Genomic DNA, 16,493 nt, shown 5'->3' with positions numbered 1-16,493 from the left:
CACGTGTTAAAATATTTTGTTACCATAAAGTATCAGACTTTTTCAGTTTTACCCAAACTACCATTGCATGTTTATGTGAGGAGCTCCAGTTTTCACTGCTGCTTGTTTGTTTCTACGTATTCACAGAAAAGTACTGGAAAGATTGAGACTAGACTTACTCTGGCATCCGGTCGGACCACCAAAACCAGTTGGATTCCGACCAATCAGCACCCACCGCCGCCGTCTCCCATCTTTTTTGTTTAGTTCAATGTTCAGACTTGTTGTCAAGCGCCATATGTAGGCCAACATAGGTAACTTGGGGTCATTTCTATTTGGTTTATAAGAATGATGTCGTGACACGGGTTAGTCTTAATTCACCTGTCTTACGTCAGCAGCTCAGGTCAAGAATCTTCCCAGAACACAAAGCGGACTTGACCCGAGTACGCAAAGCGTGAAGTGGGAAAGTGACAAAGTCCTCTTGTCAACATTGTAAAATGTCTTAAATTGTCACTGCGTCCTATGACAGAATGACATAACCTGATTAGTGGATACAGTAGTTGCACTTGACTCCAATTGAGGACATTTCTAGTTGTTTATTAGGACTGGTTGTCAACTAGGATTTTCCAACAAAATAATGTAGCACAATATTTATCACTTTAAAAGTATAGGTTGGTTTTCCCTTCAAGAATTACTTCAATATAAAAATATGAGTCTTCAAAATATTTCTATTACAACTACCGTTGCAAAATTACCTTTTGTATTCTTGTCATACAACATTTGGGTCCTAAATTGCCATTTTCTCTTGAATGGTGGAATATCCCCCCCCCAAAAAAAAACAAACAAAACATTGATTCCCATTTCTTTTGGACGTAATTCATTTATTATCCACTAGACGGCAGTGAGATAACAGTCATTGTCAATTTGGCCGAAAATCATGAATTTCTGCATGTAAAAAGACAACAAAAAAACATGATTTAACTCAGAGGTGTCAAATGTCCAGCTGGTCGGCCTGATGAGCACGTTTTAACTCATTCATACTATACGTGCAAAATCCCATGCTTTTATTTTGACATCGGGGCCGTAGATATGTCAGTGTCTCTGCAGGCTTCAACAAGCCAAATTTAAGACTTTTGAAGACTTTTTAAAGACCATAATGAATGAAATTTAAGACCCATCTCACAAATTATTTGAAGGAGACCCGGAATTACTTGTAAAAGACGAGAAAAAAGTCGTACGTTGTAATAATTTGAGAAAAAAGTAATAATACAATCATACAGTCATATGCTGAAATATTACGATTAAAGTTGTATGAGTTTTCCTTGTAATATTTCGTACATTCTGACTTCTTGTAATATTATGTAAGATTACGTGGTATTAAGACTTTACGCAGGGCCGGCCCAGCCTATACGCAGACTATGCAGCTGCTTAGGGCCCCTGACCAATAAGGGGCCCTCAATCTGGCAATTGTTTAATTTATATTCAATTTTGTTTACTACAGTTTACTTTATTTGACTTTTGTGAGTTTTGATACTTGATTACAAGCTTTAAAAAATAAAAGTTCTTCCTTCACTTCTTTCTTTCCTCTTTTAGAAAAAGGTTTGGCGCTATCTACTGTAAGTACTGACAATCATTTGGGGTGAGACGTTTGAAGTATGCAGTGCAACTAAATCTGATTAATATACAAAATATGGACGTATGGGTTGGATTGCATGTATGGGTTTCACAGTACACTGTGACGAAATGGTGGGCCAAAAACATGGGCCCCTTTGCATTATTTTGCTTAGGGCCCCCAAATGGCCTGGGCCGGCCCTGACTTTACGTAAAGTGCTGTCCAAAAGTGTTGGCACCCCTGCAATTCTGCCAAATAATGCTCAATTTCTCCCAGAAAATGATTGCAATTACAAATGCTTTGGTAGTAATATCTTCATTGATTTTGCCTTCAATGAAAAAACACAAAAGAAAATGGAGAAAAAAAAATTCAATCATTATCATTTTATACAAAACTCCAAATAATGGGCCGGAAAAAAGTATTAGCACCGTTTGAAAAATCATGTGGTGCTTCTCTAATTTGTGCCATTAACAGCACCTGTGGCACATAACAGGTGATGGCAATGACTAAATCACACTCGCAGCCAGTTAAAATGGATTCAAGATGACTCACCCTCTGTCCTGTGTACCACATTGATCATGGAGAAAAGAAAGAAGACCAAAGAACTGTCTGAGGACTTGAGAAGAAAAATTGTGAGGAAGCATGGGCAATATTAAGGCTCCAAGTCCATCTCCAAAGACCTGAATGTTCCTGGGTCTACCGTGCGCAGTGTCATCAATAATTGTAAAGCCCATGGCACTGTGGCTAACCTTCCTAGATGTGGACGGAAAAGAAAATCTGACGAGAGATTTCAACAAAACTTTGTGTGGATGGTGGATAAACAACCTCGACTAACATCCAAACAAGTTCAAGCTGTCCCGCAGTCCGAGGGTACAACATTGTCAATCCCTACTGTCTGTTGGCGTCTGAATGAAAAGGGACTCTATACCCAGGAAGACCCCACTTCTGAGCCAGAGACATAAAAAAAGCCTGGCTGGAGTTTGCCAGAACTTACCTGAGAAAGCCAAAAACCTTTTGGAAGAATGTTCTCTGGTCAGAGAGACAAAATTATAGCTTTTTGGGAAAAGGCATCAACATAGAGCAGGGTTCACCAAATCTGGACCTTGATTCCATCTATCCTGCCGTGTTTTCCACGTCTCTCTCCCCCAACACACCTGAATCAAATGATTATGTCATCAGCAACCTCTCCAGAAGCCTGGTAATGATCCTGATTATTTTATTCAGGTGTGTTGGAGGAGGGAGAAATGGAAAACATGACAGGAAAAGTGGCTCCGAGGTCCGGATTTAGTGAACCCTGACAGAGTTTACAGGAAAAAAAAACGAGGCCTTCAAAGAAAAGAACACGGTCCCCATAGTCAAACATGGCGAAGGTTCCCTGATGTTTTGGGGTTGCTTTGCTGCCTCTGACACTGGACTGCTTGACCGTGTGTGTGACATTATGAAGTCTGAAGACGACCAACAAATTTTGCAGCATAATGTAGGGTCCAGTGGGAGAAAACTGGGTCTCCCTCAGAGGTCATGGGTCTTCCAGCAAGACAATGACCCAAAACATACTAGAAAATGGTTTGAGAGAAAGCACTGGAGACTTCTATAGTGGCCAGATCTGAATCCCATAGAACACCTGTGGAGAGATCTGAAAATGGCACCCTTCAAATCTCAGAGACCTGGAGCAGTTGGCCAAAGTAGAATGGTCTAAAATTCCAGCAGAGCATTGTAAGAAACTCACTGATGGATCCCGGAAGTAGTTGGTCGCATTTATTTCGTCTAAAGGTTGCGCTACCAAGTATTAGGGCGATGGTGCCAATACTTTTGTCCGGCCCATTTTTGGAGTTTTGTGTAAAATGATCTTTTTTTTTTTTTTTTCCCCCATTCTCGTTTGTGTTTTTTCATAGCAAGCAAAATAACTGAAGATATTACTACCAAAGCATTTGTAATTGCAATCATTTTCTGGGAGAAATTAAGCATTACCTGACAGAATTGCAGGGGTGCCAATACTTTTGGCCAGCACTTTTTACTCATAAAGTTACGTAGTTATGTGACACTGTGATGTTTTTTATATATATTAATCTCAGTATAGTTAAAACGACCTTTCAGTGCTTGACGGTGACGGTCTTGACGTCGGTGAAGAAGTGGTAGGAATCCTTGCCGCCTTCCCTGCCGACGCCGGAGTTCTTGACGCCTCCGAAAGGTAGCTTGAGATCCCTCACCAGCCAGCAGTTGGCCCACACCAGACCGGACTGAAGACGGGCGGCCACGCGGTGCACCCGGGCCACGTCCCGCGACCACACGGTGGCGGCCAGCCCGTAGCGCACCCCGTTGGCCTCGGCCAGCGCCCCCTCCTCGTCGTCGAAGGGGGCCACGCAGGTCACCGGGCCGAAGATCTCCTCCTGCGTGACGCGGGATTTACGGGAGACGCCGGAGATGACGGTGGTGGGCATGAAGTAGCCGCCAGCGTTGCGGCGGGGGAGGTTTAGAGGGTCCACACCTTCGCCGCAGTGCACCGTGGCGCCTTCCGATTTGGCCAGGGCCACGAAGCCGCGGACCTAGACAAAGTTATATCGTTAAAATGTGCGGAAGGGGGGGGGGAAATGGCAGCCACAAAAGACTATTGTGATTGGTTTGTTTTTCCAAATTTAATAGATACAAGAAAATGATCATTAAGAATAAAAAAAAAAAAAAGTAAATAAAAAGGAGAATTTGTACTTTTCTGTTGTAAACATTTTGGAAATTGAGAGATTCCTATTTTAGGAAAGAGAATCATTAAAATTGTTTCCCTTAAAAAAATGTTTTTTAAGAATAATTAAAAGAGTAAGAGTTAGTATTTTTTAAAATCAAATGAACATTAAAAAAAAAAAAAAAGTAATTAACTGCTTTTAACCTTGATTTTCTTAAATAGAAAAAATTTAATATTTTTTTAGATTAACTGCTTTTTGCCTTTGTTTTTCCTAAATAGAAAATTCATTATTTAAAAAAAAATATTTTTAATGAAAAATAATTATTTGAAGAATTAGGATTTAAATAAAAAGGAGACTATTTACTTTTTTTTTTTTTTTTTAACAATACACAAAATAGGATATTCCTGTTTTAAAGCAACACTAGGTAACTTCAGTTTTGGTCAATTTTAGCAACGCCGGTGGACAAAATAAATAAAGTAAATATTAGTTTTTATTGACTTTTCTATTTTAAAATCTGTGTATATTAATTTTCTATACTTCCTTTTCTTTTTTTAATAATATATATATATTATATTTCCATTTTAGATGTATTTTTCAATTAAAAAAGACTTTAAAATATTTTCTTTAAAAAAAATTTAAAAAATAAAACTAATACATAATAAAATAAACATTTCCCCCGTTTTTTCAAATGAAATTAACAAAATAAAAAAACTTTATGTCAAAAATACATAATACTTTGACACGTGAAACTTTGGCCTGACTGCAAAAAATTGCATGTTTATCCAAAAATATTGAATAATTTTGCACTTCTACTACATGAGAAAATTGAATAAAATTACTAGAAAGGTTTTAACTCCAAAAACGTTAGCTCGTCTCCAAATTTGCTCCAAATTTTAAAGAAGAAATAAATACAAAAAAGTATGTTTTTCCAACCAAAACAAATGTTGTTTATCCATTAAAAATAACATTCACAAAATTTGATCAAATTTTTAATCTTCACTCTGACATTTTTTGTCTTCCCTTTTTGTTTTTAAATTTAGGAAATATATGAAAAAAGAAAATATTTACCACATTTTCCGCACTATAAGGCGCACCTAAAAGCTTTCAATTTTCTCAAAAGCCGACAGTGCGCCCTATAATCCAAGGCGCCTAAAATATGTATCAATATTGATTAATCATGGCATGACATTCCCTTCAGCGCAGCTCTATCTAGTGGATGCAAGACTCAACCATTACTACCACTACTGCTACTACCTCTGCGCCTTATGCGGTGTGTCTTATATATGAAAATACTTTCAAAATATTCATTGAGGTTGCGCCCTATACTCCTAAAGCGCCTTATAGAGCGGAAATTACAGTACTACTTTTTTCCTTTTTATTTTAAAGTACAAATGCTGGCAAAAGAGCTATGTGACCTTTTCCAAGTGCTCCTTGCTGATGAGTGCACCATTGCTGCAGTCGGGATCAGAAGGCACACCGGTCTTCCATTTCTTGGCGGCGGCCACAAACTTCTCCAAAAACGTCGAGTAAATACTCCGCTCCACATAAATGCGACTAGTGCACAAGCAGATTTCTCCCTGGGAAAACATATTCAACTCATTCACTACCAATTCTCACCGTTTTAAAAATTCACATGATGCTGTAATGCCAAATGCGTGGGGTCATTTGCCCTTTCCCAGTCAAAATCAATTGAATGTATACATCCGTCAGTGGCAGACAAGGAAATAACCCGAAAATTCTCCATATTTTTAGGGCTTTTTAAAAATGTTGTACTGTACTGTATTTTATTTTTTTATTTACCGCTTGAATCTCTTTCCAAAAATCCTTTACCGCCCTCATGTGGGAAAGCGTGCTCACTGCACTCAAGTCACACCAAGTAAAGGTAGTCCACTCCCTGGGTTCCCTCCAGCAGGGCCGAGAAGCAAAAGTAGTATTTGCCTTGTGGCAAAATGGATTTTGCCATGTGGCATTTTTTTACCATGTGGCAAAACGGATTTTGACAAGTGAGATTTTTTTTGCCATGTGGCAAAACGCATTTTGCCATGTGCCATTTTTATGTCAGGTGGCAAAATGGATTTTCCAATGTGGCATTTTTTTGCCGTGTGGCAAAATGAACTTTGCATGTGGCATTTTTTTGCCGTGTGGCAAAATGAACTTTGCATGTGGCATTTTTTTTTGCCATGTGGCATTTTTTCGTCATGTGGCAAAATGGATTTTGCCTTGAAGCATTTTTTTTTGTCGGGTGGCAAAATGGATTTTGGTTTGTCACATTTTCTTGGGGGCGTATATAGCATTTTTTAGGGCCAGGTGGCATTTTTTTGCCATGTGGCAAAATGGATTTTTCCATTTGGCATTTTTTCGCCATGTGGCAAAATGGATTTTGCCATGTGCCATTTTTATGTCAGGTGGCAAAATGGATTTTCCAATATGGCATTTTTTTTGCCGTGTGACAAAATTGACTTTGCATGTGGCATTTTTTTTGCCATGTGGCAAAATGGATTTTGCCATGTGGCATTTTTTTTGCCATGTGGCAAAATGGGTTTTGCCATGTTGCATTTTTTTTGCCATGTGGCATTTTTTCGCCATGTGGCAAAATGGATTTTGCCATGAAGCAATTTTTTTTGTCGGGTGGCAAAATGGATTTTTCGATGTGGCATTTTTTGCCGTGTGACAAAATTGACTTTGCATGTGGCATTTTTTTTGCCATGTGGCAAAATGGATTTTGCCATGTGGCATTTTTTTTGCCATGTGGCAAAATGGGTTTTGCCATGTTGCATTTTTTTTGCCATGTGGCATTTTTTCGCCATGTGGCAAAATGGATTTTGCCATGAAGCAATTTTTTTTGTCGGGTGGCAAAATGGATTTTTCAATGTGGCATTTTTTGCTGTGTGACAAAATTGACTTTGCATGTGGCATTTTTTTTGCCATGTGGCGAAATGGATTTTGCCTTGTGGCATTTTTTTTTGCCATGTGGCATTTTTTCGCCATGTGGCAAAATGGATTTTGCCATGAAACATTCTTTTTTTCGGGTGGCAAAATGGATTTTCCAATGTAGCTTTTTTTTTAGCCATGTGGCAAAATGGATTTTGCCATGGGGCATTTTTTTTGCCATGTGGCAAAATGGATTTTGACATGTGGCATTTTTTTTTGCCTTGTGGCAAAATGGATTTTGCCATGGGGCATTTTTTTTGCCATGTGGCAAAATGGATTTTGACATGTGGCATTTTTTTTGCCATGTGGCAAAATGGATTTTGGTGTGTCACATTTTGAGGGGGTATGTAGCATTTTTGGGGGCTATATGGCAGTTTTGAAGGCCATGCGCATCCATGCCATTGACGGCTATGCACATCCAAATTTTCCTTTCATTTTAAATGTCAGAAAAACGTGTGAAATGTGAAAAACAACCTCTTGAGCTCCAAAGTATCATGATGTATCACCTTTTTCATATAAAGGTAGTCCCCGGGGCAAGAATGAGTTCCGTTCCTACACTGGCAACGTAACATAAGTCGGAATTAACCCTTTAAGCACCCCGAAATAGCTATCCAAAAAGTCCAAAAGTATTGTATTTTGTTTAATGATGGAGGATACACTGCCTTCTGGTGGTAGCGTTGAGTCTGCTTGGACTGTCGCCTTACGACCGAGGAGCAGATTGTCGTCTGACATGAATAAAGGACAGTTTCGCCATGGTTTGGCCCACATAAATCTGTAAGTTGTTTCAGCTAATATATGTTTGTGTATGCATTATGAAATTAAGTTTACACCTACAGTTTGTGCAGGTACGTGTGAGCGATTTGCTATGAGAATTGTAAATACGTTAGCATTCGTAACATTTAAGCTAGCAGACTTTTGTCAGGCAAATTACGCTAATTTAATCCACTAAATTTACATATTGATCAGACTAGATAGACATTCGAACACCAATTGTTTTGTGTCAAGTGTTTTATTGTTAAATTGCGTGCCGTTTTAAACATAAGTGCATATATGTGTGTTATAGCTTTACAAATTTTCAAAAGTGAAGTCAAAAGCTTCAAAAGCACAATTGTTTGATGTCTAAAACTGAGCAACTTCAGTGAGGACAGAACACGTCATAGTAATGAAGTAAAACTAGGGCACGTATTGATTATTTTAGTAGTCAATTAATCGATGAACTACTTAGTTCGAATAATCGAGTAATCGGATAAGGAACATAAAAAATTAGAATACCTGAGCCTCAAACGGTATAAAACAATAAATAAATGAGGATCTAAGTACAACAAAAGAACAACTGACTAACTTACATAGCAAATGTCTGCTAGCTTAAATGCTATAATAAAATGCACTTTTCTTTTTTTTTTTTTTTTACAATGTTCTTAACAAATGGTTCAAACACACATTCCCACGAAAAAACAACTAAATATTCAGTACCTAAAAACTAAATTACGAATGCATTAAAAACCATTAGCTCAAACAAAAACGTATGTTTTTGACTTATGTTGGTCTTAACAGGGAGCAGCAGGATTCAGCCATGTGAAATAAGTTATGTCATATTTACTGTTCCCACTAGAGGGAAGTGTACCCACCCAAATCAATACAAATAAATGCAAACACTTACAACGCCACTTTAATTAATGAATACTCGAAGCAGCAAAATTAAATTTGAATCTTTTTACTAATCGAATTACTCGAGTTAATTGATTAATCGTTGCACCACTAAAGTAAAGTAAAAAATAAGATACTGTGAGGTACAATAAGGTACTGTTTATGCGACTAAAAAAAACAAACACAAAAAAAATGACTGGAGACAAAATGGCGGACGAGACTCCGCCGTCGTAAAGTCGAAATCGAATAAGTCGAGTACGTCGTAACCCGGGAACAATTTGTAGTATTCTGTACCAAAACGACTCACCTGATTGGAAAAGCTGGATCGGACGGTGGTCTCAACGCAGCGGTCCAAATCGGCGTCGGCGAAAATAATAGCCGGGTTCTTGCCGCCGAGCTCCAGCGACAGCTTCTTACAGTAGGGGGCGCTGCGCTCGGTGATGAGCCTCGCCGTCGCCGTGGAGCCCGTGAAAGAGATGAGGGGCACGTCGGGGTGGCTTACTAAGGCATCTCCTGCGCGCGGGCCTGTCCCAAATACGATGTTCACCACGCCAGGAGGAACGCCTGGAAGATTTATCTTTTAACGCCATTGACGGCAATAGACGTCCAATCAGTTGGAATCTCAAGGCAGGCCTACCGGCTTCCCGCATCAGCTTGCACATCATCCAGGCGGTCACAGAGGTCATCTCGCTGGGTTTAGCGACCACTGTGTTGCCCGCGGCAATGGCGGGTGCGATCTTCCACGTCAGCAGGTACAGAGGAAGATTCCACGGGCTGATTAGGCCAGCTACCACATAACCAACATTACAATTAAAATAAAATTCAGATATATAGCCAGGTAAGGGACGACACTACTCAAAAGAAGTTACCGGCAATAAAGGCCGTTTCGTACTAGTGGCAGTCCGGTGTAAAAGGGGGCGTGGTAACCCATTCATTGTATATGTGGGAGCAGTGGCGGCACAAATGTGAACAGGGCCCGGGTACGATAAGCATAAACGGGACTCCCTGAATTGATTGTCGAGAATGTTATATGAATGGGTTTTTGTGTGTGGTTTCTTTATAAAGAGAAATGAGACAACTTTACGATCTAACAATAAGTTAAGTGCGAATGTGCTTCTCCAAAACACAATACAAACAGATACCGGTACTTAAAACACTGATGAGCATAATCGCTAACTAGCTTAGCACTCTGTGCTAACTAGTAACGTCTCATCAACAAAGAATATAAACAATACAATTGCTATCATTTACTCTCCACTGACTGTATCTAACAACACAAAAGACAATCTATCTCGACACTTTGTAATATTATTGATTTAGTAACCAAACCTGAGTGTAGCAGGGAACTCTCTCTCTCTTGCTGAAATCACTGGCGTGCACGTGCACAGCCTCACATTACACACAAACAAGGACCCAAACGGGACTGCTCAGAGATCAATTATCAAATTTATCTAATTTATTCATCTATTTTAACCGATTAGTTTTGCAACCTCTGTGTGTGTGTGTGTGTGTGCGTGTTTGTGTGTGTGTGTGTGTGTGGGGGGGGGGGGGGGGCGGGGTCATGTGGAAATTTTTTCACAGACCCCTCCCAACAACACCCACTTGATGTCTACAAACCGGGCCCCTCAGAGGCCTGGGCCCAGGTGTGGTCGCATCCCAAGCACCCCCCTAAGTTCCGCCCCTGTGTGGGAGGGGACTTCTCGTCGAAAGTTGAAAGGGGGCGGTGGCCATTTTGGAGCAGTGAATCTTGAGTGAATTTTCGTCAAGGTGCAGGGCCCAAAACCTGTTCTGACATCAACAACGCATCCAATAACAGGAGGGCAGGCGTACTGATATCTGTGCTATCAGGCTGTTTCGGCAGACGGATACACACAAATCACGGCCGTCGCAACCTCTATAAATGATATAGTTTCACAAGGTCAGATACACTCGAAAAATGACTCACACTTCTCTTTGCTAAACTCAATGTGCGTTTTTGTGGAAATGTAGTTCATGAATGACAAAAAAGAATTCACGTTCTCACTGAACTAGTAAAACTTTTTACATGGTTATTATAATACTCCCTACTCCTTGAAATGGGTTAAGTTGCTGTTTTCTGGTGCAACAATGAAAAATAAATGCATTGGTGCTTGGGACTATAGTAAATAGGTTTGCTGGAGTCCACCCACTTTTTATTTCCTGACCGCATCTACGTCAGCCTATGTAGGTCGTCCCGTTTTGTGCTTGCCTTGGGCCGCTTTTCACACTAGGCTGCCGCGAGTGTGAAACAACTTCAAAATTTGAGCTCATTAAAATATTAACTTAGCACAATGATTTGGGAATGTTCTTTTCTTACAGTGTAGAAATTGGAAACTGTATCTTACCCACTCCCACGGGGCAGCGCACAGTGTAGTTGAGGCAGCCCAGGTGGTCCATCTGGCTGCAGTCGTTGGTGTGGTGCAGCACTGAAGAGGCGAAGAAGCGGAAGTTGTATGCCGATCGCGGAATGTCCACTGTCCGGGCGAACGTCAACGTTTTGCCTGGAGATTTTGCAACATTCAAACAACATAATAAATAAATAGACCCTCCCCGAAAAATGAGTGTCCTATAAGTGGTTAACACGCCCCCACTAAGGTGTACCACATGGCTTGGTACTAGGGTTGGGAACCTCTGGGTACCTCATGAGACGATATAATTTGCGATACAAAACTCACGATATCATTCTGCAAACAACTAATAAATAGAAGAATTTTTTTTAATCTGCAAGGTATTAAATGTTTGTAAACCGATTACTCGATTACTAAAATAATCGACAACTGCAGCCCTAGTATCACCATTTTGATATTTTGTCACACCCCTACTCTGTACACGGACCCAGTCTCATCTGACCTTGGTCTTTGGACTCGGCCTGCGCTAACTCCTCCAGGTGGGTCTCGATCAAGTCGGCCATCTTGTTGAGGACCTCAGCCCTCTGCTCCGGGCTGCGAGCCGCCCAGCCCGGGAAAGCCTTCTTGGCTGCGGCCACCGCCGCCTCCACCTGACGGAATCAAGATGACATTTCAAACCGGAAGGATAACCAAAATTTTCCATTATAAATAGTCCATGTCAACTCATTGGCACTAGCCAATGAGGTAAATGAGTGCCCAAAATATATAATGCATGTAATGTGCTTTGGCGCCCTCTTGTGTCATGTCAGGCCATAACTGTTGCCTAAAAAACAGGATTTAATTATTCATTTGTACAGAGCCCCGAAAGCGGGGGTCAGCAACCAGCAGTTCTAGAGCCACATACGGCTCTTTAGCGCTTCCCTAATGGGTCCCTGGAGCTTTTTCAAAAATGTCTGAAAACAGTGGTGCCTCCAGAAATTTTTCATAGGGGTGGCCAGATGGGGCCACTTAAAATCTTGGGGTGGCCAAAACTAAAGCCATAATTTCAGGTTTTCATTATATTATTGCAGTAAAAAGGTCAGGGGAAAACTATCAGAAAGACTTAAGGACACGGCTACCGATATATTTTGGTGGATTGTGTAATATTTGATGTTACTAATGATTTCATCATGTGCATAGTCCGTAACTGTCCAGTCAACATTTTGAGTTCCACAACAATTCTGTTTTATTGTGTTATGTAGTATATATTAGGCATAAGCTGTACATTTAACTAGAGCTGTCAAACGATTAAAATTTTTTATCGAGTTAATCACAGCTTAAAAATGAATTAATCGTAATTAATCGCAATTCAAACCATCTCTAAAATATGCCATATTTTTCTGTAAATTATTGTTGGAATGGAAAGATAAGACACAAGGCGGATATATACATTCAACATACGGTACATAAGTACTGTATTTGTTTATTATAACAATAAACCCACAAGATGGCATTAACATTATGAACATTCTTTCTGTGAAAGAGATCCACGGATAGAAAGACTTGTAATTCTTAAAGGACAAATGTGAGTTTGTATATTGTGACTAAATATTGCCATCTAGTGTATTTGTTGAGCTTTCAGTAAATGATACTGTAGCGACTTAACTGTTCTGCCCAAATGCATGATGGGAAGTGGTGCAACCATGACTGTGGGTGGTGGCTGCAAATGCTATATCTTCTCTGCGTTGGATACACTACAGGGTGTTAAGAAAAAGATCAACTCCTGTCATTCTTCCCCACGTCGCTTCCCACAATATTTATAGTTGCTGGGGGAGAGATGACAAAGCTGTTGCCAATGAAAAGCACGGCCCCAATGAATGCTTTTATCTACTCCACTCACTTGACACTGCCCCTTATCTCTGTATTGAAGTAAAGGGGCGCCATTGTAGGCTGTTTGCGGCAATGCGTGAATGAGTCGTACTGCGAATGTGTTAATTGCAATAAATATTTTCACTTGATTAATTTTTTAAAAAATTAATTACCGCCCGTTAACGCGATAAATTTGACAGCCTTACATTTAACAAAACAAAATAAATGCATTCATTTGGGATGAAATGCATAACTGATGCTACAACAATCTAACGATATACTGGCAAGCGGGGTGGCCAACCAATTTATACGGGTGGCCGTGGCCACCCCTGGCCACACCCTGGTGGCGCCACTGTTTGAAAATGGAAAAAGATGGGGGAGGGAAATATATTTTTTGTTTTAATATGGTTACTGTAGGATTACAAACATGACACAAACATTTCTCTTCTTCTAATTGTAATTCGCATCGTACAACAGAGTAATCACATAGTGCATCATTCTCTATAGGATGCACTACAGAGAAAATAAACATTTCATCATGAAGGCTCATAATGTATTTGTAGCTAACTTATTCATTTTGATTGTAGGCTAATATAGCTAATATAGTTACATACATCATACATGTGTTCCCTTCATTATAAGGTTTATATAACGCTTTTAACTTTTTGCGGCTCCAGATGTTTTTTGTGTTTTCGGTCCAATATGGCTCTTTCAACATTTTGGATTGCCGACCCCTGCCCTAAAGGGACATCGACAGAAATAAAATAGATTCAAGCTATCTGGTGCGCACCTGATTGTTTCTAGTGCGCACCAGAAACTATCTGGTAAACATTATATAGCATTTACACTAGCGGACCTTTGCTATGCACGTTGGCCAATTGTTGTAAATATTAGCATTATATAGCATTTAAGCTAGCAGACATTTGCCATGCAAGTTAGCCAATTGTTGTTAGCTAATTGTTGCAATTGGCTAACTTGCATGGCAAAAATCTGCTAGCTTAAATGCTATGTTTTGTTTAAAAAAGCAGTTGGACTCCTAGCGGACTTTTGCTCAGCAAGTTAGCCAATTGTTGCAATTGGTTAACTTGCATGGCAAAAGTCCGCTATCTTAAATGCTATACAATGCTAATGTTTACCAGACAGTTTTTAGAGCGCACCAGATTGCTTTCGTTCATTCATAAATTGGACGTTTAGCACCGTCAATGGCACTCAAACATGAGCATTCAAAGCCAGCCCTCCGAGTTCAGATGAGTTGGACATTCAGCCCATATTGTAATCTGTCCAATATTATGGGGCAGTCGATAATATCTGTCAATAAAAGCATCTTAAAATAATATCAGATGATATCGACATCCGTTTTGGGCCAATATGCATGTTAACTTCAAAGTGAATGTAGAAACCTTAGCACAGTAGTTATGCTTATTGACCATTAGTTGTCTCCAAACTAAGATGCCTGGGATCTGTTATGCAGGGCTGTGAAGAGAACGATGGCAGGGCATGTGCTAATAGATTAAAAGGGGCACATGAACAAAAATTTAATAACCTTACAACAACATAACATCCAGTTTAACCAGCTTTACAGTATAATTGGCTGTGACTGTGACAGACTTTAATTGTGACAGAGGAATAGTGAATAGAAATCAACACTGTCATCATACTTTCTCGTTGTGACTCAGGCTTTGCCTCTTTTCTTCCTTAACCTCTATATCAAAACTCCCTTACTCAATAAGATCTTCACTGAGCCACCATCAGCAGTTTTTTCAAAAATATTGTTTCATTATTGGAGAACTTAAAGATGTGTACCTTTCTAGATTACGTTGTGAAGAGAACAGACAAATATGGTTGCTTATAGAGAGGGACACAAAGATGGAAATAGCCACGGGGCGGGGGGGTAATTCATTATTAAAGTAGAAAACTATATGAGAGATTTTTTTTAAATAATATTTTTATAATATTTTTTAAAACCCACAATAAACCTGGTGTAAGAATTTTCACCACAGTATTTGCTTGAACACGGTTTAATAGGGTAACACAGTTTGTTTTCAACCACCAGATGTCCTCAGACTCCTCACCACTCACTACGTCCCTTCTCTTATGTGAGAATAATACTGATTAAAGCATCCGATGGGGTATCATAATACAATTCGCCATAATATGTTAAATACAGGAATGCATGTATCGGTATAGGTTTGATATCGGTATCAAATTTTTGGAGTTGGAAAATACCGGGATATCGGTTAAAAAGTCATTATTAGGCTATTTAAAACATTTTTTAAAAAAACATTCATGCATGTAATGTGCTTTGGCGCCCTCTTGTGATATGTCAGACCATAACCGGTTCTTTAAAAACAGGCTTTACTAATTGATTCGTTCATTCGACCCTCCCACTCAAAATAAATTTGACGTCTAGCGAGCACCGTCAATGGCAGTCAAACAAGAGCTTTCAAAGCCTGTCCTCCCAATTTAGATAAATTGGACATTTATCAATATCTTGATCATTTTTTTCGTATTGCACAGCACTACATCCAATCCATATCAACTGGGAAGCGTGACGTAAACTCCCTTGCATGCGCTTAATGATTTACTTACCTGTTGATTCTGCAGAGAGCAAAGGTTCCTACCATTTTAAGAAAGAACTTTTTATTTAGTAATCCTCAACAAGCGTGATTCTAATGCAATAAAGAAAAAGTGGAGAATAATGTGCTCGGTTCTATCCAAACAGTTAAATCTTCTACCTCTTCTGGGCCACTGTCCGGTACTTTGCAGTACACATCCCCCGTGGACGGGTCGTACGAATCGATGTGATTCGCGCACGGGATGAACTCGCCTCCAATGTAGTTTTCCAGAACCAAAAAAGTGCCGGGCTCCATGCCGCTGATCGAGAGTCCAAAAACAAGGAGTTAAAGTGTAAAAGAGGCGCTGAGGGACAATACACAACCGCCCACTTGACAACTTGTGCTCTCACTCATGAAAGGAAAACACAAAATGTGCACAGGAAGTGTGTTTGGTGACATACCTTTATACATGTGCATCAGTGGTGGACTGTAATGAAGTAAAAGTACTTTGTCACAGTACCTGGGTACAAATATGAAGTGTTACTTTTTTACTTCACTCCATTTTACAGCACGTATCTGTAGTTTTTACTCAACTACTATTCAAATTGTCTCATGCATTACACATTATTTTTGTTTGGTTTTTCTCATTGTGAATTGATAGTTTTGTTTTCATGCTTCTGGCGCAGTAGATAACCAGCCGTGGAACTATACCATATTTGAGCACTAGAGGCAGCAACACAAGTACAAGCAAGATTAGGCAGGTGAACAAGATATTGACCAATTAAAAACCAACAGTGAGAGGAGTGCGCCTCCGGATGGCTGCTGCACACTCCTGTACAGTAGGTGGCAGTATGCACCTGATAGTTGCTTGCTTGAAATATAT

The 16,493-nt window shown here is 39.8% G+C and overlaps 1 protein-coding gene across 1 annotated transcript; it reads right to left on the bottom strand.

Annotated features, from left to right (window-relative positions):
* Positions 1-3,566: 3,566 nt before the first annotated feature.
* On the bottom strand, positions 3,567-16,028 carry aldh8a1 (aldehyde dehydrogenase 8 family, member A1). Its single transcript, XM_057822344.1, has 7 exons — positions 15,791-16,028; positions 11,710-11,857; positions 11,205-11,360; positions 9,479-9,628; positions 9,149-9,405; positions 5,679-5,840; positions 3,567-4,131 (listed from the first exon to the last, which is right to left on the bottom strand). Exons 1-7 carry the CDS (start codon positions 15,923-15,925, stop codon positions 3,679-3,681), a joined length of 1,461 nt encoding a protein of 486 aa, XP_057678327.1. The 5' UTR covers positions 15,926-16,028; the 3' UTR covers positions 3,567-3,678.
* Positions 16,029-16,493: the final 465 nt, after the last annotated feature.

This window comes from Corythoichthys intestinalis, chromosome 19, assembly GCF_030265065.1.
Source record: "Corythoichthys intestinalis isolate RoL2023-P3 chromosome 19, ASM3026506v1, whole genome shotgun sequence".
NCBI classification, from domain to species: Eukaryota; Metazoa; Chordata; class Actinopteri; order Syngnathiformes; family Syngnathidae; genus Corythoichthys; species Corythoichthys intestinalis.
Note: the sequence above shows the minus strand (reverse complement) of the source record. Positions and strands in the feature narration are given on the sequence as shown.

What these genes read in the sequence shown, in the direction of transcription:
- aldh8a1 (XM_057822344.1), bottom strand. Translation starts at nt 15,925, where the DNA reads ATGGAGCCCGGCACTTTTTTGGTTCTGGAAAACTACATTGGAGGCGAG. An exon ending in GGCCGAGTCCAAAGACCAAG is followed by an intron (nt 11,361 to 11,709) that starts GTCAGATGAGAC and finishes CAAAATCTCCAG; the next exon opens with GCAAAACGTTGACGTTCGCC. An exon ending in CAAGCTGATGCGGGAAGCCG is followed by an intron (nt 9,406 to 9,478) that starts GTAGGCCTGCCT and finishes TAAATCTTCCAG; the next exon opens with GCGTTCCTCCTGGCGTGGTG.